Source organism: Tachysurus fulvidraco, chromosome 1, assembly GCF_022655615.1.
Source record: "Tachysurus fulvidraco isolate hzauxx_2018 chromosome 1, HZAU_PFXX_2.0, whole genome shotgun sequence".
NCBI lineage: Eukaryota > Metazoa > Chordata > Actinopteri > Siluriformes > Bagridae > Tachysurus > Tachysurus fulvidraco.
Window position 1 is genome coordinate 15,659,896 of NC_062518.1, and position 27,050 is coordinate 15,686,945.

Consider the following 27,050-nt stretch of genomic DNA (forward strand, 5'->3'; position numbering starts at 1 on the left):
ACGGTATATTTACGCTTTCTAATCATATTTATTGTTTGTTTTAAAGGGAAGCGAAATTCGGGATGCACCGGTTTAGTGGTATGAAGCGCCGTGAACCGTTTACTACACGCCGCGTGTGATACTAAAACTGACCAGCAGGCGGCGCTGTTGAACAATAAAGCACTGAAATGTCTAACAACAACAACATATCACTCGTTCTGCGGCGAAACGTTCAAAAAATATACAAGATAAAACGGAATAACGGAATGTGCTCCAAATCATCTTTCTTCTTCTTCTTCTTCTTATTATGTATTTTTTATATAAAACTATTTCTGTACGTATTTATTTCAGAATATTCACCATGAAAAAAACAACATTATTGTGCGTTTGAAAGCTCAACACGTCTCGGAAAGTTTCCTCAAAAGTTTCACGTAACGGACACAGAGACGTTTCGTCCGTGTTCACGTTACGGTGCAAAGAGCCACGTGCACTTTCCGCCGTTTCCTTCTCTGTCGCCAGGCGACAAACCCCGCCTTCCCGCGAGGGGATTGGAGCGCCTTGTCCCAGTCGGAAACCGCCAGCCAATCACGCGACGTCGGGGCGGGATTTGGAGAATACGGGTAGGAAAGCCAAGTGAATAAATAACGCGCCCGTAACCGGTCGCCGCGCGACGTCTGAACTCGGAGGCGGCGTGGAAAGGATGGAGAAATGAGAAAGCTGCAGAAACGTCTGGACGCGAACTCGCCAAGCAGCCGCACATAAAGACGATATTTAAAGACGAAAGCAGAAAAAGACCTGGGACTCGTTACTTACTGCTAAGTTGTGTAATTTTCTCCTTCTGCCTGATTCCGTCTCCGCGGAAGGTAACTGGCTCTTTAAAGCACTTTTTGTTCGTTCTTGTATTTAATCATCTTTATTTGTATGAAAGCTAAACGGACGTCATGTTGATAACTGATGTATACGTTGTTTAATTAAGGACGAAGCGATTTAAGGACAATGGGGACGTCTGTGTGCTCTAACGGGACCGACGGGACCGACGGGACGGGTGACGACGTGCCGAAGCCTCTGCGCGCGTGTCTGGTGGCACTTGTGGTGCTGCTCATCCTCCTTACCGTGTTTGGCAACGCGCTGGTTGTGATCGCCGTGTTCACCAGCCGAGCATTGAAAGCTCCTCGGAACCTTTTCCTGGTCTCGTTGGCTTCGGCTGACATTTTGGTGGCGACGCTGGTCATGCCCTTCTCGCTGGCCAACGAGCTGATGGGCTACTGGTATTTTGGCCAGGCGTGGTGCGTGGTGTACCTGGCTCTGGATGTGTTCTTCTGCACCGCCTCCATTGCGCACCTGTGTGCCATCAGCCTGGACCGCTACTGGTCCGTGACCCGGGCCGTGGAGTACAACCTGAAGCGCACGCCCCGCCGCATCAAGTGCGTCATCCTCGCGGTGTGGGTCGTCGCTGCCGTCATCTCCTTCCCGCCGCTCGTCACCGCAGAGAAGGAGGGACAGCGGGAGGCGGGGCGCCCCGTGTGTGAGATCAACGAGGACAAGTGGTACATAATCTCATCCTGCGTTGGCTCCTTCTTTCTGCCCTGCGGCATCATGGTGCTCGTTTACATCCGCATCTACCGGATAGCCAAGAGCAGGACGAGGGTAGGGAGAGGGAGGGGAGAGGAAGACGAACTACAACGGAGGGATGACGCTGGAAAGGAGGAGGATGGCGAAGGCCGGCACCGAGATGAGCCCGGACGCGATCCAGACGACGTCGCAGATGAGTCGTCCTCTTCCGACCGCAAGGAGGATGATGACGCTCGCGCCGACGCGAAGAAGCGAACTGTAGGCGCAGCCGACTCAAGAAGGGTCAGACCCGGGGACAAGACAGGCGAGCGGTCCACACGGCGGGGTGGTGCTCGTGGACGCTGGAAAGGCCGGCAGAACCGCGAGAAGCGTTTCACCTTCGTCCTGGCCGTCGTGGTCGGCGTCTTCGTCGTCTGCTGGTTCCCTTTCTTCTTCACATACACACTGAAGGCACTTTGCGACTCGTGCTACGTTCCCGTCACGCTCTTCAAGTTCTTCTTTTGGTTCGGCTACTGCAACAGCTCGCTCAACCCCATCATCTACACCATCTTCAACCGCGACTTCAGGAGAGCTTTCAAAAAGATCCTGTGTCGAGGAGAACGCAGGCACGTGTGAAGCAAACGCTGTGTTCGCGGGTCATTTCTGACGCTGTAAACATTTCGCGGTGGTCGCAAAGAGATGGACGACGGATCGTGAAGAACGGCTGCTTCAATATGACACCTGCTCGTGTTATACGTCGATAAGGGCGATAAGAAGAAAACGGCCTGCGGTGCCTCGCTCTGTAAATATCACAAATGACACAGCGGGAAGCTGTGCGTGAGACGCTTCCTCATGTTCCTCTTAACATGTTTGAGGTGTGTGTGATGTTAGATATGGATATTTCAGACAGAGATCATGTTTTGTCGTGTCTGGGGAACGTCAGTAAAATGCGACTAAATTAATATCGCCCCCTAACGATTTGACAAAACAACAAACGCAGTAAGAAAACACAACTCTCATCTCCTCTCATCTGCTTTTATGTATTCCCTTAATGTGTATAAGAGCTTAATACGAGCCATTAGGCAAAACAACCTGGTTTCATGTCACCGAGATCCTCTTCTGTCATGAACACGGGACAGATCTGAAATAAAACTGACCCTGAGGTTAAAGTCTAGCTTTAAATAATCGCTCCGTCATGTAAATCATGCAGTAAAGTACACGCAGAGAGGTCATATACGGGGCAAAGACGTCCCACGTTCATTACCACAGACTTGGGGGTTGGGGGGTGTATGCACACACACACTACACATCACAGAAAACGGTTTGTGCTCGTGCTTTAAGCGACAACCAAGTCTGTTAGAAAATGCTACAGAAATTTTAAAAAGAGAAGGCTGGATTATTTCTCTCTGTACTTTACACATTTTTTTACACAAATCCACAAGTTTGATTGGAGTTTTTATTTTTATCATCACTCTGAAACACGATCGATGTTCTCGAGGTCTAGTGGTTCGTGGCTACAGAAAATCTACCGTTAACTGATAGAAAACAAATGTGCTTATATCTGCATCCTGGAGTTTGTTCTTAGTCCTGTGGGTTTTTTTTTTGTAGGACTTGTTGCTTGTTCTGGCTGATAAACTGCACATTTATTTTTGGTCTGCTGAAATAAAGCGGGTTTGCCCTTTAAGACATCTGTTTAAGCACAAGACAAGATATCAGATGAGACGTAAAGTCCCATATTATGTTAAAAATTGTCTTATTTGAACAATTTCAAATGAATATGTTTATATTATGTGTTCAAATGAAGATGTAATTCAATAAAATCAGAAAGACCGGCTTTTGGGTACGTTTTTTTTTTTAAGCACGCTGAGGAAAGCAATAGCAATGAATATCTTTGGGTATGAGCTTTAGTTCCTCCTCGCCTCCGACTACTGACCAGCAATAAACTGTAAATTTATAATATGGATTTTAAAACAAATATAACGTAGGGATACTGAAAAATCAAAATAAATATACTCACTAAAAAAATTACAGTAAATAAAATTGATAAAATTCATATACTGAATTATAATATACATATATATATATATAATTTGTGTAAATTGATGGACCTTCTCTCCAGATCAACAACCCAGCCATTTAAACCTGTCGATTATCATATAAAGGTTCATTCCCATACTAACAATCGAACAGTGAATCTTATTCGTTTTAGATTTATGTACTTTTACATTCAAACTCTGCAAAACTTTTTTCCAAGTGTGTGAGAGAAAAAAAAAACATAAGCAAGTTACAGTGAAGTTACAGTGAAGTGTTTGTAACTTTTATCTCCATGTACTGCTTTTCCTAGTTTGATGTATCTTGACTGTATCCTAGCATGTAGTGTGTAAATATGGTCTATCAGTGAACGCACACATGTGCACAGACACACGCACACAAGGAGAACATGCAAGCAACAGGAAGTTGGTTCCATGTAATTCTTGATGTGAGGTGAGGTGCCATTGACTACAGTGTTGAAATGCATAGATACTGCACAACAGTGCATACATACTGCACAACAGTGCATACATACTGCACAACAGTGCATAAATACTGCACAACAATGCATAAATACTGCACAACAATGCATACATACTGCACAACAGTGCATACATACTGCACAACAGTGCATAAATACTGCACAACAATGCATACATACTGCACAACAGTGCATACATACTGCACAACAGTGCATACATACTGCACAACAATGCATAAATACTGCACAACAGTGCATACATACTGTGCAACAACGCATAAATACTGCACAACAATGCATAAATACTGCGCAACAGTGCATACATACGCACAACAGTGCATAAATACTGCACAACAGTGCATACATACTGCACAACAATGCATACATACTCCACAACAATGCATAAATACTGCACAGCAATGCACAAATACTGCACAACAATGCATAAATACTGCACAACAATGCATACATACTGCACAACAATGTGTGACGGGTCTCCTGCTTCCATGCTACGGCCGGCCAGTGGGGAAGCTGTGTTGATAAATCGGGTGCATCTGTTTCTTGTTATCTCTCCTTATTTAAGTTTGGTGTTTGTGTTTAGGGAATCTTTTTGGGGTTGTTTTCTGTTTTGTTTTGTTATTATTTTGTAAGTATTGTTTTCCATGTGAGTTCACCACTACACTGTCACATGTAAACTGTTAAAACATTATGCCAAAGCTCAGATTAATTATTCACATTTATTTGTTAAATAAAAGATTAACTGGTATTTTGGTTTTCACTGCATCCTCCCTTTTTTTTTGTCATGACTTGAGCTTGTTGTGACAAAAGAAGGTGATTTTGCAATCAGAGACCCCATTGTACAAGTTGTTGTTCCTCAGAAATTTCAGAACCTTGTGTTACAAACTGCACATGATGCATCTGGTCATTTGGGTGTAAAAAAAACCTGTAAGTTGCTCTTGAAAGGGTTTTTTGGCCGAAATTAAAGAGGGATGTTTCTAGTTACATTAAGTCGTGTCGTACTTGCCAACTTACACTAAAACCCAACCAGGCGATAAAATCGGCACCCCTTTATCCAATCCCTGTGATAAGTCAACCTTTTGAATATTTATTAGTGGACTGTGTTGGCCCTTTGCCAAAGTCAAAATCAGGCAGCGAGTATTTATTCACAGTTATGTGTCAGGTAACACGTTATCCGTCTGCTTACCCGCTTCGTTCTATTACTGCGAAAAATGTCTTGAAAGCACTTACTTAGTTTATTTCTGTCTTTGGAATACCACGAGTTATTCAATCGGACCAAGGTAGTAATTTTACTTCTAATGTATTTGGTCAAATATTAATTATACTTCACATTACACATAATCTTTCCAGTGCTTACCATGCACAGAGTCAGGGAGCTCTGGAAAGATTTCACCAAACATTGAAATCTTTACTACGATCGTATTGTACTCAGATGGGGAAAGACTGGGAAGCGGGTTTACCCTGGATGCTGATGGCTGCTCGTGAGGCTTCACAGGAGAGTACAGGTTTTAGTCCAAATGAGCTTGTTTTTGGCCATGATAAACAAGGTCCTTTGGATGTTTTGGCTGATGACTGGAAAAAATCTGATCCGCCGAAGAATGTTTTGACTTATGTTAGCGATTTCCGTAGGAAATTTTTGAGGTTGGTCAAATGGCGAAAGCGCATTTAAGTAAGGCCCAGGACCGAATGAAGCGTTTCTTTGATCATCGGGCAGAAATCCGTTCGTTTCGACAAGGTGATCCTTTAGTTTTGGAGGGCTGCAGTGAATTAGGTATATTGTTTACTTTTGTTCTTGTAAGCATTTGTGCGGAATTGCATTTGGTATGTAAGCTGTTTTGATACATTTTATGGGTAATAATTTTGGACTGCTTTTTCCTGGTTAGGAAAAGAGGGTATCCTTAACCGGATGCTCCGTTTGTTATTTTAGTTTCTTTTTTTTGTATGGTGAAAGCGGTTGGAGCAGTAGCTCGGGAACACGTCCGTGTTTTGCAATGGCAACTAGTCAATTGGTTGTTGTTGTGAACACTGGTTTATAGTGTGTAAATACCCGCCGCAAGTAACTATATGAAGATTGGGTTCAGTTTACTTAGTTTATGGTTTAGTTGGGGGGACTGCACTTCATTTTTGTTACCTGTGTATTAAAATAGGCTTACCTTGTTATGGCTTCTGTCGAGGAGTTTATTAAAACTCCGTCAGATGATCTTTTGGATGTCTTTTCTAAAGATCAACTTTTGGAGGTCGCAGATCGTTATGAAATTACGTTGTCCGTCCAAGATGAGCGTTTAAAAGATACAATAAAGACAGTCATAAAATCTGAACTGAATGCACGTGATGTGTTAAAGTCGCAGCCAGAACCTGTTGTTAATGTTGCATCTAAGATGTCTCATTTGACGTTTGAACAGCAAAAAGAACTGTTGTTGCTTGAAGCTGAGACTAAAGAAAAAATATTAGAAGCACAAAGACGTCTCGAACTATCTAAAGTTCATGTGCAGCAACAACAATTAGAACTTGAACGTTATCGCTTGGATTTGATAAGAGATGGAAGAATTCCTAGCACAAATGGGTCAGGAAGTGAGCATGGTTTGCGTGACTTTGATGTTGTGAGTAATTTGAGACTAATTCCGAAATTTGATGAACAGGATGTGGAACGTTTTTTTGTATTATTTGAACGTGTTGCTGAGGCAAGAAATTGGCCAGATGACCAATGTACTTTGATGTTACGATGTATTTTTATGGGCAGGGCTCAAGAAGTGTACTTCTCTCTTAGTACGGAGGATGCGGCAAAGTATCAGACTGTAAGAAATTTAGGTTTTGGAGAAAAGGTGAGAAACAGACACATGTTGAGTTTCTACGTGACATTTCGATGTACTTTAATCGCTGGTGTATGGCTTCTGAGATTGAAACACTAGACGACTTAAAGGATTTGATTGTACTTGAACAATTCAAAAATTGTATTTCTGATCGTGTAGCGACCTACATAAGTGAACAAAAATCTCTTACTGCGTATGAAGCAGCTGTTTCAGCCGATGAATTTTCGTTAATTCATAAAACTTCGGCAAATAGAATGTATGGAGGTCCTAGTCGGAACGAACCGTGGCATAAATCCACTCTGCCTAGTAAATTTCGGCATGATTTTGTTGGAAGACAAGATAACAAATAAATGTGAATAATTAATCTGAGCTTTGGCATAATGTTTTAACAGTTTACATGTGACAGTGTAGTGGTGAACTCACATGGAAAACAATACTTACAAAATAATAACAAAACAAAACAGAAAACAACCCCAAACAGATCCCAAGCAGAAAAAGATTCCCTAAACACAAACACCAAACTTAAATAAGGAGAGATAACAAGAAACAGGTGCACCCGATTTAGCAACACAGCTCCAACACAGCTAGCAACACAGCTCCCCACTGGCCGGCCGTGGCATGGAAGCAGGAGACCCGTCACAAATGCATAAATACTGCACAACAGTGCATAAATACTGCACAACAATGCACAAATACTGCACAGCAATGCACAAATACTGCACAGCAATGCATAAATACTGCACAACAGTGCATAAATACTGCACAACAATGCATACATACTGCACAACAGTGCATAGATACTGCACAACAATGCATACATTCTGCACAATAGTGCATACATACTGCACAGCAATGCATAAATACTGCACAACAATGCATAAATACTGCACAACAATGCATACATACTGCACAACAATGCATACATACTGCACAACAGTGCATAAATACTGCACAACAATGCATACATACTGCACAACAGTGCATGCATACTGCACAACAATGCATACATACTGCACAACAATGCATACAATACATACAGTTTTACTGTAACCGTTTCTGACACCACGCTGAAACAATTCCTATAGGCTGTCGTCCAGGAAACTGGACAATAACAACCGTTCCCGCCATTTCGATTCCGAATTTTGAAAGTACGCCTGTTTAAGTTGGTGTTTGCCGATTTCCCAACTACGGTTCAGTTGGTACACCACTAATATGGGCGGTGTTACCAGGATTATTTTAAATCTGTCTGCTGATTTCCACGGAGAACAGATGAATTGTGATTGTGATTTTGTCTCTGCAGGTCACTAGTCACCGTGCAATGCTAGTGAGCGCTCCATCTACCAGCCGCTATAGTAACGTTAGCACAACTAGCATTTCACTTTTAACAACATATAAGTTTTCTTGCCCCCGAACCATTGTGGCTCTATCTGTGAAGTAAGTGCAAACTCTGATTAGTAAACTCTAGATGCCATTCAACCTACCATGCATGTCTTTGGACCGGTGAAGGAAACTGGAGTACCCGGAGGAAACCCCCGAGGCACGGGGAGAAAATTTATACAGAAAAGAAAAAAAAAATTTATCAAATAATTGATTCGTGATATTGATGATTCGTGACTTTTGATTACTGCTTGCTACTACCTTTAGCTTTTCTTTATACAGTCCTCAGGATTTTTCCACCTTTTGCCATTTGCTCGCCTTTTAACGGACCCAAGGGATCTCTGTGCCCTTATATGGTCATGTTAAAATGATGACCAGATGAGCCCTTAAACGGCGTTTGTGTGAGTTAACGAACCGTAACGGCCGCGTGTCTGTGGGGCTTCTTTATTACCCGACTGTTGAAGCAGGAAAGGTAGAAACAGACTGAAATACAAACGTGATTAAAAAACAATCCACCCTGAATGGTGCTAATCGTGTCACTGATCGCTAGTTCGTGTAGTCTCGTAGTCAGTATGAGAAGTATATGGATGGAAAAACCGGCTTAATTGCGGCAGCACTGGGAATTACCGCTTTTCAGTTCATATGGCTCGGCTTGCGTGCACACACAGGGGACGAGCGCACGTCACACGGTTTGGAGCTTCGATCAAATACGTGCAATAGGACGAGAGAGAGAAAGGAAAGAAGAAAGGTTACAAAAAATGTCGGCGGTGCCGACAAATATTCGACTCCGTGATCGTCATCGGTTTTGTCCAGGGAACTGCATATGACATGACCTATGTAGCTACACGTCAATCGGCATGACGCAGGATGTTATCGGAAGCCACGCTGCGAGTGTACGAGAACCGTTTGAGAATTGCTCATTTAGATGAGTAAACACGATTTTTCACGAATATATTGTCGTCTTGGGCGTTGTTTCACCTCTTTACCTTCCCACAATTTCCTTCGGGCAAGAAAATGAGAAAAGCTACGGAGCAAAGCCTGGATATTAACGCAACCCCCACACCGATTAGTCCTCCTCCCTTCCACGAGGACTAAACTGGCGCTTTTATTTTTTCCGCTCATTTATTTATTTAGTTATTCCAACGTGGTTAATTTTCTCTGTGGTTTTGCCCAATTTAGATTTTCTCATCAGAAGAAAGACATTTGCTGTTTGTTTGTTTGGATCTCACACACGTCATCAATAGTTCCTGCGGGAATGTCAGAAACTCTGTGTGTATGTGTGTGTGTGTGTGTGTGTGTGTGTGTGTGTGTGTTCCACAAGCCAAGTGTACAATTAGATGTGCGATTGCTCTGTTCAGAACAGACTGCAATTATGACGGATGACAGTGATTTCAGCACACCTCTAATAATGGCAGACGAGAGCTAATTACAAAATGACATTTTTATTACAAATGCGTTTAGCTCTATCTGTATAGTAGTTCATTACCGTTACTGTCATGTGTTTCACTCGTCAGTGCGTTTTGTGAATAAATAATAATTAATAATTAATAAATAATAATTGTGTAAATAATGACCTGTAGCTGTGACTCATCCCTAGCCCGTGTACCATATCCTGCTCTTAAGAGTTCTCTGAAGTGCTTCATTAAACTAAACCTTTCTGCACCGCTAGAATTAATCGCTGAACAAAAATGGACTTGTTTCATGAGCTTATAAATCGTGATGAAGCGTCAAGTGACATGAACTTGGATACAGCCTCATTGTGGAATTCATTGTGATTCAAGGCAGTAAACATTACGGGTTTTGACGCCCTCGATAAGTTCCTCATCCATTTCCTGGAACCCAATGCCACAAATCCACGGAGGGAGCAGACACCTGCTGAGCTTAATCATGACACCTCCGCAAGGGCTCGACACATTTTTGTTTTTTGGCACGTTTCGCGGTCAAGGAACGAGAGTGGATTTGCTGATTAAACCTTCGCTCAGCTAGCCATCCTCCTCACAGCAAGGTGGTAAGGTTTGAACCACCGAATGTGTCCCAGCACTCGTCGAGCTTATTCACTCTACGAGAAGAAGGAAGTTAATAAATAAAAATAAAAAATATAAAAGTCTAGCATTTGGTACGATTTTACTCACCAGTCACATTCCTACTATGTCTGTTGCTAGAGCATGAGCTAGAAACTTTGAGCTCCTCGTTATTCATCTTTTCCAGATGAGAGGACAGCGGTGGCGATAAGACGAAGGGTTAACGTGATTTTTTTTGCTCCCTGCAATTGTGCTTTAGAATCACCTCCATGTCATTCCCTACTTTTGTTTCATCAGGTGAACAACATGGGGAGCAAAACAATCCCGCATCAACAGGAAGAGCCCTTAGGTGACAGAAATATAGTGTGTAATAGAAACATGTCCGGACTTGTTTTTTAGAAAAAAAGTCACGTCACATTCGCATGGAGTCTGGCATGTCTGCAGAAATGGAAAGTCACCTGCCGCTATTGTGAACACAGGGTCATATATCAGATTGAGGTTTTCCTCTGAATGTGTGTGTGTGTGTACGTGACCGTTGCTACTGCTTTTAAATGAAGCAGACCCTTGTACAAAATGCAGATCAATTTAGAGCATTGAGAAAGCGGAAAAGACCGAGGCCGAGTTCCGTTCCAGGTCATTCCATTACAATTATACAGTAAAGTAAGACCAGTAAATACCACCTTAAATAATGCTAGCTTTTTCCTATACTGGTTGCTAATTTGAAGCAAATTAGCATACAAACTTCTCTTAACAGACCAAGTAACTAGCAAACCGAAGTTAAGATCTGAAAGTTATTTATGTTATCTAAGGCTAGCTAACATCCTGCAAGTTAGCCGATCTTAAACTGTTTCATCTGTTGAAGTAAAGTTTCAGAAATTGTGTGTGATTCAGTTTTCACACACACACACACACACACACACACACACACACACACACACACACACACACACACACACACACACACACACACACACACATGAGTTTTATCGGTTTCTTCCCACAACCAGATATAATCATTTAGAAGAAAGTGAAGACAGAAAACTCCTGCAAGCTGTAAAAGTGAACATACACTGAGAGCACCTCTCTCCTAAGGTGTCGGATTGGAGTTATTGTTATTGCTATTCGGATGCTCGTAAAGAAGATCCGAGCTTTGCTAGTTCTCCGCTTGTGTACAAGCGTGTTTGGCATCTGCTATAAAGCACCGGTAATTTAATAGAAGCCACTAATTTATTGTGGGGTGGTCCTTAAATTGCTCGACACCGTGCTGGCGCCGGACCATGTGGCACGTTAAAGCGCATTTGTCTGGGCTTTGGGGGCTGTTCTGAGCGGTCGACCGAAATGCTCATAATTTAATAGAGTTGAGAAATGAGTCCCGGTGCAGAGACTGCAGCTGAACGTTATCTAGATCGGTTCCTGTCTCCGGTGAAGAAAGTGAAAGGACTGCAACGAAAACAGCTTGATGTGAAAAACCAGTTATGGTAAGAGGAGGAGTATTGGAATATACACAGTACAATTGTAGAACACATGTCACAGTACTTACGTAAACGTGTTGACCAACAAATACTATGCCCCAATTTGATCCCAATCTACTGTGCTAAAGCCCCAAATTACCTCAGAGTTAGACCCATGACTTTCCCTCAGATTACCTCAGATTAATGTCCCACACTTAACCATTAATTACCTCAGAGTAAGACCTATGACTTTACCCCAGATTACCTCAGATTAATGCCCAACACTTAACCATTAATTACCTCAGAGGAAGACCCATGACTTTACACCAGATTACCTCAGATTAATGCCCCACATTTAACCATTAATTACCTCAGAGTAAGACCCATGACTTTACCTCAGATTACCTCAGATTAATGCCCCACATTTAACCATTAATTACCTCAGAGTAATGGCATTCAAATAACCCCAAATTACCAGAGTACACACCCTTTAGTAAATTGACAATTTCAATTCTACAATTCCAGTTTAATTACTTTTTAATCTGGAAAAAAGCTTAATCCTTAGGATTATGGCATATTTAACAGATTTATAACTTTATATAATTATATAGACAGCAAGGTCACTTACACAGTCCTGTTATGGGAAACCCACAACACACAAACGAAACTGAAAATTGACTCGTGATCGTTGTTATGTTTGTAAATCGAGACCAGAGCGCTCTGGAGGAAAGGTACGAAAAGCTCCATGCTGCCGTGTCACTACGGATTTCATGATATTTTAACATATCAACATAATTTTCAAACAATCACAGAAAGCGTCCAGGTGAATTAATTTAAAAATCAAACAAAATAAATCATCCATTTTATCTTAATCTCTTTGGCTTAGACGTTTAGCAGTTTCCTCTGTGGTGGTATAACGTGTCAGGCACAAACGTGTAAAGGCACAATCAATTCTTCATGAGCACAAGGTTTTAGTTAGTTCTTATTAGAACCCTCAGCTTTACGCTTCACATTTCTTACTCACTTTTAAATGCCGGGAACTTTAGTGTTACAAGGAAGCTTTTGAATGCAGATACTCTGAGAAACTGCTTAACGGTCATTATCTAATTAAGGAAACCTCATTGTGACAGCCTAGAATCTGTTAACACCGCCAGGAAAACTCTCCTCATACGATTTTTGAGAAATGCTTCAGAAAACTAAGTCGGGCCAAATAATAAACAAAAATCAAAACAAATGTGTAGCCAATGAGCAGAAAGGGGCGGGTCTAGTCAATATGCGGCGGAGAGAGTGTTCAGTGTGCATGTGAGACATTAGCAGAAAGCGGTTTTAACATATAGGATCAGCTTTCCAGCGCTGGAGAGAACTGAAGGAGCAGGAAGTTAACAGTAAAACTTCTGTTTACTACACAAAACTCGGTTGTAGCTGCCTCTCTACATTACTACGATAGAAAAGAGGTGTTATTTATGTAGTAACAGCGTTTAGCTCAGGAGTTATTGACTTGGGAAACTCCAATCTGTGAATATGTGGCTGACTTTACTTAAGACGCCAAGGCGCTCACCTTCTCGATAGGTGAGCTACGTTGGTTTTGCTTTGTTACACAGAACTAATATATGCCTTTGTCCTTTACATGGTTATGCTTGTGTGTCATTTTTGCTTGTTTGTTTATCTGCAATCGTATTGTTCTTCCCTTCAGCTATGATAAAGACACATTTCTTTCCATTATTTGCTTGCGTTACTTATGTGTGTGTGGGCGGAGCTATCAATACAGGGGTGGGACCCAATTGGGTTAGGGGTGATTTCAAATGTCAACATTGGCTTTCAAAAATTGGAGACCCTGCCTTTAAGCCTCGGGACGAACGAATTGACCATTCGATCTGGAAAGGAGGAGATCCAGGCGCAATAAGCTAAATGACACATACTGTAAGTCTTGCCACATTTAGAGCAAAGTTGGACAATTGGCAGAAAGCATTACAAAACCTTGTAAATGTCAAAGAATTAGTTGTTCTCTCATTCCGTTTGAGCCTGAACAACTGGCCGCCAATTGACCGGCGATAAACATCATTGATTTTTTTTATTTAATGTTTTTCATTTCATGCTTCTGTGCGCTTTAATACTTTGTTCTCTTGGCTGAACATTTTTTTTTGCCACAGCACATGGATTTACAGCATTAATAGAAACAGATTTAAATGAGTGCTATTGGGATTTTAATGGAAAAAAAAACTATTTAAACAACATCACGGCGTGAATCATCCAGAGATTAAAAAAAAAAAATGGCAAGCTATTAGATGAGTCATTGTGGTGTCAGCTCACCACAGAACTCAAGCTTCCCAACACACCTCTGGGTATTCTGGGCTATTTTTTCCATTGCTGTATGGGTAATTGTTGGGGACCATTTGGGCACTGAGAGAGTGATGGAAAGAGGGAGGAAGATAGAAAAAAGACAGAGACAGTCAGACTTGGTTATTGTTGCATTTTGTTACTTTAGAGGATTAAGATTGTTGAATCTGTTAAACTTCTTGATCAAATTAAACCAGTAACCATCATTACGTGTAACATACAAGTCATCCAGATTATGGTACAGAATCAAAAGCCTTGCATTGTAAAAAAAACCCATCTTTTTATATATTATATTACAAGAAACAATAGCAGAGAATTGATGAAGTCACTCTTTGTCTCGCAGGTTACCAAGAAATATCCATATCTTCTAGAAAACCAAGGAATCGCACAGGGGAGAGATTCAGGGGGTATTATAATCTGGCACAAACTAGAAAGTGATAAACGTCCACAACATCCACAAATGAAAAAAACAACCAACATCTTAGCCAATCAACAAGGAAGGATTTCCTGTGTGCCCTTTATGTTCCTCCACAATCAAATGAACTGCTTTCAGGCCCAGGGGAGTTTGTCAATCTGTGGGGGATCTAACCACTAGGTCCACTATCTGACTACACCACATACAGTAGTAAACTTCCCAAATAATAACTCTGATATCCAAATTAATAAAAATGGGAAGCTTCTGCTTAAGCACCGTCTGCTTAAGCCTCTGTCTGTACCTTGTCGACAGTAAGGGGACAGGAGACTCTCCTATAGTTCATTATAGGTAACAACAGACACCCCCTTAAGATCAAAGCAAACCTCAAATGGGTTAAAAAACAGCATACGGCCACGTAAGCTGAATAAGGGAGCGCTACGGATGGGCTCGAAACAGCACGGAAAAATATAGCACAGCAATCAGCAAGTATCGTCACAACAACTTTCAATAGTCAATGACTCACAATGTGAATCCGGCTGTGGAGAACACACAGTACATAATAGATTTTTACCGAAGAAGATAATTACATCATTTATAGAAGAAGAACTGACTGATAAAATCCAGGCCTCAGAAAACTTTCTTTTTCACTTTAAATGTGATTCAAAAATTAAACAGAATGTATAATAGTTTATACATATAATTATAGCTTTGGCAACATTGTCCAATAAAGCTTATGGAAAGCAAGAGAGAGAGAGAGAGAGAGAGAGAGAGAGAGAGAGAGAGAGAGAGAGAGAGAGAGAGAGAGAGAGAGAGAGAGAGAGAGAGAGAGAGAGAGAGAGAGAGAGAGAGCTTTTACATGTGTACTGGTAACAGCCAAAATATTAGGTGTAATTGCATCATTACATAAATCATAGCTACACATTGATTTGACTGGAATTTAGCAACTAAACAAAAATAAATTGAATCCAGCAGTTTCAAAAACAGAAGTTTCTTAAAAGATTAAAAGCTTTGCCCAACAAATTTTTCCAGTCTCTGGGACGAAAGGGTCTGGGATCTGGCAGCTCTTGAAGATTCCAGCTCATAGATCAAGACCAAATGTAGCCATCATCACATATGCCGCACAGCATCATCATCATCACCGCCTCCTTCATCACGAAAACACTGTCGACACCAGGTTTATGAAAACAGGAACCATTTGTGTTCACATTAAGTAACAACACCGTCTTAGTCTTTAATAGAAATTAACTGACTCTAATTTTTAACTGCCACAAACCGGCTGCATGTTTGAGCAGCTGCCTCACTTCCACGTTTGTTCTGAGAAATCTGAGCTATCAGAAAACCGCAGACATGTAACATCTCCCCAGGTGCATATGAGTGATGAGGAGAGAGGCCACGCCTCTTCCACCGAGAAAGTCCCACCGACACAGATCCGTTCAGTCCCAGAGATTCAGCTGATTTCCAGTTTTCGTTAGAATGAGATGAAAATATTATGACAAACAGATATGAGATTATTATGAATAATCAGAGCCCCGTGTGTATAGATGACGCAGATATTACTGTTATCATCATCGTTGTTACAGTTAATCGTGTAGGGTCGAGATCTTATCCCAGCGGTTACGATTACAGGCGAACGACATGACGGTCAAAGGTTGTTAGATCAGATCAAAAGGACTGCGATTGAAAGCTTTTTTTTCTCGTGATCATCTGCTCAGGTCTGGGCTTGGACTGGGAACTGGGTGAAAAAACCAACAGAAGAAAGTCAGGGCACAAAACAATGAGCACTGCGTTCCTGTTTGTTTCATTCCTGTTATGTTTCTTGGGCTAATTCTGCCATTCGCTGGAGGATTAAACACATTAACACACACCACCTCCACTGAGAGCAATTATATCCTGCCAGTCACGTAGCATGAATACACACTTGATAAGCCATTAAATGAGTGTACAAGGGCTCTCCTGTTTAATCTGTGTGTGTGTGTGTGTGTGAGCGTGTGTGTGTGTGCGCACAACATGTTCCTGATGAACACCGTGTACACATCCTTTTCTTTCTAGCTGGGCACTTTGTTGTATTTGCCGTGACCTGCATACTTTTTTTTTTTACAGTACTGAACAAAACGATCAGTTTCTGCTAGCTCGTGTTTATGGTCTTAACAGGTCAGATACCTTTAAAGTTAGCAGCTTTTTTCCTTATTTCCCAGCACACCTGAGGTAAATGTTGATGTCCCTGATAGATTTGTTGAGTTTTTAAAGCCGCTGTGCCTTTTCATTGCACTGATAAATCATTTAATGGCTCTGTGTTAGTCAGCGATGCTCAGTGTCTTTACTTTAGAGTTGCCAAGCATCAGAGTTTACTTGTTCACACTGATTTCTCTGATTAAAATAAATGGTAAACAATAAAAAAAAAAAAAACAACAACAGCGTGCCCGAGTTTTGGAACTCCGAACACTGCTATCCACATAACACCCATACGCTTGTGTGTGTTTGTGTATTAAATGTTTAATTATATGGCTTGTATGATATCCTGTGTGACACGATGAAGAAATCTCACCTGAGCTTTATCGTTCTTGATAAACTGAAGCATTCACGTGGGAACAGCCCTGAAAAACCACGCATGGGTGAAGCTTTATCATTATACCACACGTAATAAAAACAAGACCATCTGCGACTGAATGATTTAAAAAGAAAGGTACACAATGTTGATGTCTAATAAACTAACTATTAGAAATGCTAGTTTCTTTAATTCTGTACTTGAGCTTGTATGCTAATGCATCTAATAAGCAGTGTTGGGCAGTAACGTGTTACTTTTGTCAGTAACTAATACTCTAACGTGTTACTTTTTTAAATAAAGTAACTCCGTTACCGTTATTAAACGGTGCGTTACCCGTTTTTTAAATTAATTAATTTTGGCTGAAGTGTAGCCTATAGCCTAACCTGTTTACAGCAGCGACGCATTGTAGGATTGGTGGATGCCAACCTGTAAATACGAAGAAGACGTGGACATGTGGGCGTGTTTCCGTTTATTCAAGTATGTGCGGCAGTAATTCCGAAACACATGGGCTATAGCCCGCCCACACTGACAATTGATTGCTTGACTTACCGAAACAGGCCAATCAGGATTGGCCCCCTCCCTCACTACCACACGCAACAAGGTTTGGAGCACATACTTGAATACTTGTCTCTGTTGTGCATGCACGCTCTTGTTCGCTCGCTCTAGATTCCGGCAGATTGTAACTAATTTGAGGGCATCAGGGAGACGCTATCAATATGCGGGAGAGTCCAGGAGCATCTGGGATACTTGGGATGTCTGGTTTTGTGTTTGTATAGACCATAACGCATTAAAGGGCATTAATGGGAACATTAAAGAACGTTCTTTAAAAAAGTAATTAAAAAGTTACTTTTAACAGTAACGCATTACTTTTTGGTCTAAGTAATCAACAACATAATTGAATTACTTTTTGAATGAAGTAACTAGTAACTGTAACTAGTTACTATTTTTTAGTAACTAGCACAACACTGCTAATAAGTACCGGAAGTTTATAGCCACCGGTTTAGCTTAGATTCTGAACAACTCAATGGTACTGGAATTCAGTTTGCACAAATCGATAAAACTTGTATCACAGATCAAAAACACAGAGAGTCATAAACAGTCAGAGAATCGGCCAGACTACGGACATTTACAGACGCCCTTTTCCAGAGCGACATAGCTGTTCGGACACCTTGCTGACAGAACAGAAAAGAATCTTGATGCACATCTACCTCTTACCCTGAGAGATGATGGGACCAGACGAGCAGTGCTAGCAGAGCAGTGCTAATACTCAGCCGGACTATAAACAGACTCAGCCGACCAGGGAATCAAAACTGTGATTCAGATCAGGCTCAGATTCAGGTAGCTGGCTGAAAAACAACCAAAACTACTACAACTCCTAAAAACACACAGAGAATTACGTAAGTCATGCGGCTCAAAATTTTAAGGTTGAATTGTACGTTGTAGCTTTGATTTGGTTGAAGACGACCTCCAGTCTAATTACAATATCTTTTTTATTTTTAAAAAACATTATTGAAATGTACTCCGGTTTCCTCCCTCGGTCCAAAGACATGCATGGTAGGTTGATTGGCATCTCGGGAAAATTGTCTGTAGTGTGTGATTGTGTGAGTGAATGAGAGTGTGTGTGTGCCCTGCGATGGGTTGGCACTCCGTCCAGGGTGTATCCTGCCTCGATGCCCGATGATGTCTGAGGCACATGCTCCCCATGACCCAAGAAGTTCGGATAAGCGGTAAAAAATTAATGAACTAATGAATGAATGAATTATTGAAATGTTATAACTTAACAGTCGGTTCTAAAATTTCAAGTGATGGAAGTAGGAAAAATAACAGACAAGCGACCTGCACAAGTCCGAGCAGACCGGCCGTGTCGAGCACATTTACTGCTCTTGCTGCAGTTCTGAAAAGCACGTCACACAGCGTCCTGCACGTCACACAGCGTGAACCTCCACATCTATTCTTCAGACATATCGTACAAGATGACATTGGATTCAGGGTGATTCAGACGACCTTTTATTTCCTCAGCCTGTACGGTCTGTTCACAAGCCTGAAAAATTGCCAAACGATGACCCTTCCCGGCGATACGATATTTCGTATAGGAGAAAACAAGCCCAGATAATAGGTGTCGTGCCGTCCTTCCATTACACACATGTATTTTTTCGTGCAGACTCGACTGTGTGGAGGTAATTATGGCCCCCCGGAGGCTATGGCCCTGTACTGGCAGGTCAGGAAAGGGGGCCGAAAAGAGTGTGACCTCCATTATGTCGACTCGGCTCCCACGTCCTCACTCGCTCATCCATCATCATGTTTGCTTTACCTGTCTGACACCTTAGCGCCTGTGTTCTAATATAATATGTCCAGCTGTTCATTTCCAAGCAACCCCGCACCTTGTTTTCCCAAAGCGACCCGATGAAACGTGTCCGGGAAACAACGAATGAGCTGTGTATTTTCTTTTTCTAATAAAAAAAGTTCATACGACATACTCGTTGGAATACATTACTTACTTACTTATAAAATGACTATAATTATAAAATTATAAAAAGCAAAATTAATTATAAAAAGCACCCGCTATTACCACGCTGAAGAATAACATTATAATGTAGCGTCTTGTACCAGTCATTTTAGATTTCGTGTCCCAGGCACCCTAAATTTCAACATCTACTCCTCAATTAACCGATGAGCAACCCAGTTTTACACCCACACCTGGCTCCAGAATGTCTGGAGTCTCCACAAAGACCAGATAACCCCATGCGGCTCATTGGGGCCTGCAAACAGAACTCTCTCACACACACACACACACACACACACACAACACAATGAGACATTCCTTTTACTAATAAAACCCAAGATAAGGTACTCTAAGGTTCTCATTCTTATAACACTTTTTGTAATGTGTTTCTTCTTTTAAGGCTTGCCCGACTTAAAATTATTTGCTCCTTAATTTCATGACAAGGGTGTATTTTATTCATGTGTCAGAAAACAATGTATTTTAAAATCCGTTATACTCTATCATCATATCTTACTGATCATGGCATGTTAATGTATACCTGTTCTAATGCTGTATGCCCCTTTAAGGTCTGATGTCAGAATGTATACGAAGCTATCGTTTTCTTCTTACTTCCCTAATGAAAGTGCATCTTGTTTTATGTTTCATTTTTGTTTCTTTGCCTTTATCTTTGCCTTGATTAATGATCTATGTATGTAATGTACCGCTGCCTTCATACCGTCATTACCCTTCATGTTTAGTATCCAAATGACCACAAAATTATCGGTTATTCATTTTTCAAGCACTGGTGTATTTTATTTGAGCACGAAAGGCGCCATACCATCTTAATACACCCTGGATCAAACTTTAAAGTCATCTAAAAGTTTGATAGCTAAACCACGCCCACAGACATCTGAAACAAAGGGAGTTTTTCCCTTCAAAATCCTGACTGAAGTATTGGTCATCTTCCCAAAGATGGGTGGAGTTCGCGACCTTTAAATTGTCAGAAACACCACTAATCCGTGGTCAGGCTTTCGGAACAGCTTCAAGACGACTCCATCTTCCTTCAACGAAGTTCCGGCAAGCTTCACTTCCAAGAACGACAACTGCTCTGATCTTCAGGAGAACTTGGAAGAACGTCTGACCCCACCCTAACTGACTTTTCAGAGATTTCTCTGTTGCATCCGGACTCTTGTGCAGTAAGCCAATGCAAGTAACCGTTTCCTTTACCAACCAATTTAGATGCGTAATTTTAAGTAGGAATCTTTCATTGAATCTTAAGGTGAATTTAAGTTTCTGTGACGATTTCCCAGTTAGGGTGTGATTTAATTTTGAAGTCTAAGCTTGCCACTCCTTTCCTTCCTTTCTCTAGTTTCTTCTTTCCAGTCTCTTCCTCCCTTTCCCCAATTTTAATTTCTTTTGCTTTATTTTATTTTCATTTTCCCTATTTCTTTTGTTTGTTTGTGTAGTAAGTTTTATGTTGCGTTTGTCTCATTCATTAAATGTCATAATTTTGAGCCACAGGTGATTTGTCTCTGAGTCTCGCTCACAAATTAAGGTACCTGCAATATCTGGTCTGAACTACATGCTCTATTGAGTTAATTTAATTTAAATTACGGTATACAGTAAAAGGAAAGCAAATCTTTCTTGGCCGGGAAGATACCGCCTTCATAGAATTAATAAAGGTTACACGGCCTGTTCGCCGGACGAACAGACCAAATAAGCGTAACGTTAATTCCAGTACCGTTAATTTCAACTTAGGTTAAAATATTTGGAAGTCACTATAACACGTTATAGTTGCTTATAAATATTTACCTTGCTTCGCGAGCCAAAATCGCTACAATAATAACAAGCCGGACCTAAAATATTGCAGTGGGTTTTCCTTAATGAATAATTGAATCGCTGAGCTGTCACAGTGATGTTATGTGGTTTTTAATATCCTGCATAAATAAAGTTTTACAGTCATATCCGGTCGTGTTATTAACGCACTGAATTTTTCATCCCGTTCCACCACTAGTTAAATCCTGCATGTCACCTCAACAAGATCGTGGCCGACGTTAATATTTAAAAATGTACCGACGGCAACCGGTGCGGACGTGATTTGGAGCGCGTGTGACCGCCTGTCTTATCGGTGCTTGGCTCTCACCTCACAGGTACGTGCAAGTTAATGGAGTGAGAAAGCTTAGAAATGACTGCTGTAAATGTTACCACAGCTAGAACTTAGTGTACGAGTAAAACCTTGAGGACTAGTCGGGCGGGGGGATGGGGGTGGGAGGGTGTCATGTTCTAAGAGATGATGGGTTTTATTGCAGCCCTGAGTGTGATTGGAGTGATAGTCATTGGGAGATGATGATCCTTACACACAAAAAAAACCCCAATAAAAAACAACCTGGGTGTTTATGGCAAACCCACAGCAACCTTTATAAACAGTTGCAGGTCTTCAGGTGTTCCATAATCGCTGTGAAAAAGGCAGTAATAACAACCCCCCATGTGAGTATTTACCCCTCAGAGGGCTGGGGTTCCTCAACCAGGAGGATTAAGGTTAGTTTGGAGATGATGCCGAGAGAAACGCGAGCACATCAGGAGCACAGATGGTGCTGCATTATTGATTCTTCTGTCTGGAGAGCTAAACATCTCATCCCAATCATTTACCTGATGTATTCAGACTCATCTTTAAAGTTGCTTTGGATAAATGTCAAAGAATTGTAAATGGAAAAAAAAAAGAAAAATGTTCAGTTTATCTAAACTTTGTAGTGCTAGTTCATTATCTGGCTTGTGGACTGCTTTGGTAAAGTACATTCTGGAATGCAATAGTTTTTTTTAAAGCAATCTTTAGAGCAGAGGGCACGGTGGCTTAGTGGGTAGCATGTTCGCCTCACAGGGTTGTGAGGTTCGATTCCCGCCTCCGCCTTGTGTGTGTGGAGTTTGCATGTTCTCCCCGTGCCTCGGGGGTTTCCTCGGGGTACTCCGGTTTCCTCCCCCGGTCCAAAGACATGCATGGTAGGTTGATTGGCATCTCTGGAAAATTGCATGTAGTGTGTGAGTGTGTGCGTGAATGAGAGTGTGTGTGCCCTGCGATGGGTTGGCACTCCGTCCAGGGTGTATCCTGCCTCGATGCCCAATGACGCCTGAGATAGGCACAGGCTCCCCGTGACCCGAGAAGTTCGGATAAGCGGTAGAAAAGTCTTGTGTGCTGCATAAAACAGAGTTTGTAAAACTCTAGCTCTACCCTGAAATCCAGTTAGCATAGCACACTAATAACTAGCTGAGCTGCAAATGTGCCTTTTGAGCTCATTTAGCAACACCTCCTGAAGCTAACTGTCAGAACTGCGCAAACTTTGAGACACGTTTACTAAACGTGTGTTCATATGAAAATGATGTGTTTGATTTAACTAGCAAGCTGCCAGCAAATGTTGTATGATAGATGATGGTAGCATTACAGCGTCACATAGACTTGATCCCGTGTTAGCGCCTAGCTGGAAGGTTAGCCAGATTATCCTAAAGCAAACTAGCTACCAATTTTTTTTACAATTATTACAATATTTTCCCAACACATTTCTATCTGACATGTAGGAATTATCCCCCGAATGATACCACATATAAGCTAGTGTTGTCTAGCTAGCTTAATTTTTCAGCTATATAAATTTCTTCCTCAAACACGTTAGGCAAATTAGCTAATGGTGTATACCTTAGGCAAAGGAATTTCAGAGACTCCAGAGCTCTCAGATAACGTCTATGTCTATAGAACAGAAATTACGATTCTTCTGTAAAGAAGCTCCTCATGTTAAGACTTTTGGCCATTTGTAAACTCTTTAAAAAGTTTACAAGTTTGTAGTTAGCCATTTGCTTCTGATGCCTGTTGGAAGGAAGCTCAGTGGATTTGTGGATTTCAAATGGACTCGAGAGGCTTGTTTCAACTACCTGCAGCCATGTCCAACAGGATCAAAAGAGGATCGTTGGACACGAATGTAGCTTAGGCTGAAGCTACGTTCTTGCAATCCGATTTATTTTTTCCTCGGCTCATACCTTTCCATTTCCGTTGTATTCCCGGTGCAGATAACCCGATTATGCGAGATGAACAGGCCATCTCTAAAACTCGAAATGAGTCTGTGTGCCACGCTTGGCCTGAAGTGCGTTGTTACAAATTGATATCGGGAATTTTATTCCAGGCATCAAACACATGCGGTGGTGTGGAAAATTTGTATATCCGCTTTGGCCTCTGGTAAATTCCCATGGCAAAGTCATTAGCATCAAAGTTTGGTCAGCATAAAGCTTTTCTAATCACAAAGCAACGCGAATGTGCGTCTCTGCCCTGAACCTTAACAGAATTCGTTTGAATGCTGGTATTTGTTTATTGTGCTGCTTTGTGTTCACTGGAATCATGCATTCGTAAGGGATCGTATTTGTTCAGATGATTTTGTCCAATCAACAGGAAATGGGGGGTTGAATGTGTGCTTTACAAAATATAGATCGTCAGCACGGAAATCAGTCGGTAATCAGTACATCGCTAATCTAATTAAAAAGGGAGGAGAGGAAGTATGTCTCAGTAATAAACAGAGAAACAAAGCAGCAGAACTCATAAAAGATGGGGATGTGGTCTTTGTGCATAAGGCTTGACTCGTCAGTACACAGAAAGGAGGCATGACCTTCCTTTAGTTAACGAGGCATGATCTTAGTGCTTGTCAATCAAAGTGAACAAGGCTTCTGTCAGTCTGAGTGGAGGAGGCGTGGCTTACATGCTCATCAGTCATTGTACAGGAGGTGTGGCCTTATGCCATAATGATGAAATACAAATAATACAGAATCACATTCCCTTTAACATCTGTATTAGCTCTTTTTAATCGTTTAAATGTTTTTGAAAGGCATTAAAACATCTCAAGAGCTGCGCATCTCACGGGCTCTGAGGCAGGGTGTGTTACTTAATCCAGAACTGACGTACTTTTACAACCTGTTATTTCTGCCCCACACAGCTCAGATGGAACATCTGGATCAAATGACCACTAGACCCTGAGGACCAGTTTCTGTGTACTCATCTCATTGCTGGTATCTAGGCATCGACCTAGTGCACTTTGCCCCGTGTCTGCGCCATATGGCTTGCTTTCAAAAGCCCTCCTGCCTGTAGCTGTAAATATACAGAAAGAGCAGATATTCATGCTTTGGAGCTTCACACGCAGCAGGTTAGGATGTTCTGTCCGGGGAATATGAAGAGGAACGTCTTGGGCGAGAGGAAAGCTGGTTCACACACACACACACACACACACACACACACACACACACACACACACACACACACACACACACACACACACACACACACACAAACAGAATGGAGGAGAGTGGAGTGACAGGGGGTGGACAGATAGGCAATGGACAAAAGCAGAGACAGAACACACCTAGGTAGAATAGTGGATGAGAAACGCAGTTATAAACCGTCAGAGTAACTTTGCAGAAACACAATGTTCTCCACTTGGAAGCCGTACATTTACAATTCTTGGCTGAAGCACGACTTGGGCCAGAAAGTACACCAGGAACAGTAGCCTCCTGACTCTAATTTCTAGTCACGTGACCTCCATTCTGCTTGTCACGACATCAGCAGCGAAGGTTAACAAGGTCCTTATGTGCAGATTTTATTTCTGGATATAACGTTTCGGTTAACAACGCACATATTTACATCGGTACATATTTATATAAGGCAACTGATGGACAATAATGCTACAGGGTGCATAACGAGCATTCACACATTAACGTTGAAACTGAATAATGACTGAAACATGGCTTGGATTTCACCTGATACAGATTTTTGCGGATCTTGTTCTGTCTTTCAGTCAGTCATACATTGTGTGTGTGTTATGAGTGTTTAATATCATCTTGTGGTGTGGAGGGCCAGAGCAGGATGCACTAATATGGTTTTAGCTGCTATTAGCCTGCGGGCAGTGCCATCTAGCTCTCTCTCTCTCTCTGCTCCTCTTCTCTATTTTATTCACCTCCCTCACTAGGATATTTTCTGCCACTTTCTTTTTGCTCTCGCTGTAGTAAGGCTCTTCTGGGAAGAATCCATTAAACCACAAGGACCTGACCTACACTACAGAGCACAAAAAAAAATGAAAGCACAAGCCTTTGTTTTATACTTTTTTGTTTACATTTTCCTCTGTATGGGCTAACAATGAGATAACAGTAGTCCAACTCTCATCTAGGCTCCAAAAGGAAACATGTATCTGTAACTATCTCTGTCTGAAATTAAGTTAAATGATGCATCATGAAGATTACTTAAATTCAAACTTTTAAGGCAATTAAACAGGGGGCACTGTGGCTTAGTGGTTAGCACGTTCACCTCACACCTCCAGGGTTGGGGGTTCGATTCCCGCCTCCGCCTTGTGTGTGTGGAGTTTGCATGTTCTCCCTGTGCCTCGGGGGTTTCCTCAGGGTACTCCGGTTTCCTCCCCCGGTCCAAAGACATGCATGGTAGGTTGATTGGCATCTCTGGAAAATTGTCCGTATTGTGTGTGTGTGCCCTGCGATTGGTAGCCACCGTGCCCCCTGAAGTGAAGTTACTAATTATTTTTCTATAATAGTGCACGCATGCACGCACACACACACACACACACACACACACACACACACACACACACACACACACACACACACACACACACACAAAACATTAATTATTATTAGAAAAAATAAATCCAGTAACCTAAACAACAAACAACTTATTTAAAAAAAAAAAGGTTTGAAAGTAATTATTAAAAGAATTATTAGGAGTCTTATGTTAGGGACTATTATCATCATCTCTGCTCTCGTCTTTTAAACATTGCCTGTGACACGAGAAATTCGAAGGTTATAAAATATTCTAATGAAACTCCAACACCAAATAAATTTTTAATCTGTAGTAGAGACCTATTCAGACACGAGTGTGGCGGAAATCATTTAAATATTGAAGAGGAGAGTTTTTTTTACCTCATTACTGTTCTGGAATCATCCTGCATACAAACACCCCCCCCCCCAATCCACCCTCCTCTCCATCCACCCCCAACACTCCCCCTTACACACACACCCACGACAGAGTTGCAAATGAGCAGGTTGTGCTATTGAACCAAAGCTCAGAGGAATCTCAGCAACCACAGGCATGTTCCACAGAACAGTCCTTATGCTAATCAATGCTAAAGACTATGCTAATGCTCGCCTGTGCCTTCACACCCTGCAGAAATGCCCGAGCACTGAGCAAGTTAGCAGAGACGAAGGCGCTGGACTCTGAGGCGAACGGAGAGACGTGTCGTGATGTTATTGCACACGTAAGCGATATGCTGCAATTAGTGTAACATTGTTAGCATAACACAAGCCACCACAATATGAGCATTCGTTAGCAGAGGAAAGCTTTGGAAGGTGATGTGTGTGCAAAAAAACGGGACTCAACTGAGCTCAAGGGTTCACTTTCCTAATGGGAAAAACAACAAACAACCCCCCCCCCCAAAAAAAAAACCAGTCGATTTGATTCAAGTTCATTTCTTAGCACTGACTGAGAAGAACCAAAGAAATCATTCTATGCAGAATTACT

At 41.7% G+C, this 27,050-nt stretch overlaps 1 protein-coding gene across 1 annotated transcript; it reads left to right on the forward strand.

The window, feature by feature from the left end:
* Positions 1-699: 699 nt before the first annotated feature.
* On the forward strand, positions 700-3,364 carry adra2a (adrenoceptor alpha 2A). Its single transcript, XM_027168637.2, has 2 exons — positions 700-842; positions 956-3,364. Exon 2 carries the CDS (start codon positions 976-978, stop codon positions 2,164-2,166), a length of 1,191 nt encoding a protein of 396 aa, XP_027024438.2. The 5' UTR covers positions 700-842; positions 956-975; the 3' UTR covers positions 2,167-3,364.
* Positions 3,365-27,050: the final 23,686 nt, after the last annotated feature.

Bases quoted from the DNA above. Each gene is read 5' to 3' on its own strand.
- adra2a (XM_027168637.2), top strand. From the start codon at position 976: ATGGGGACGTCTGTGTGCTCTAACGGGACCGACGGGACCGACGGGACG.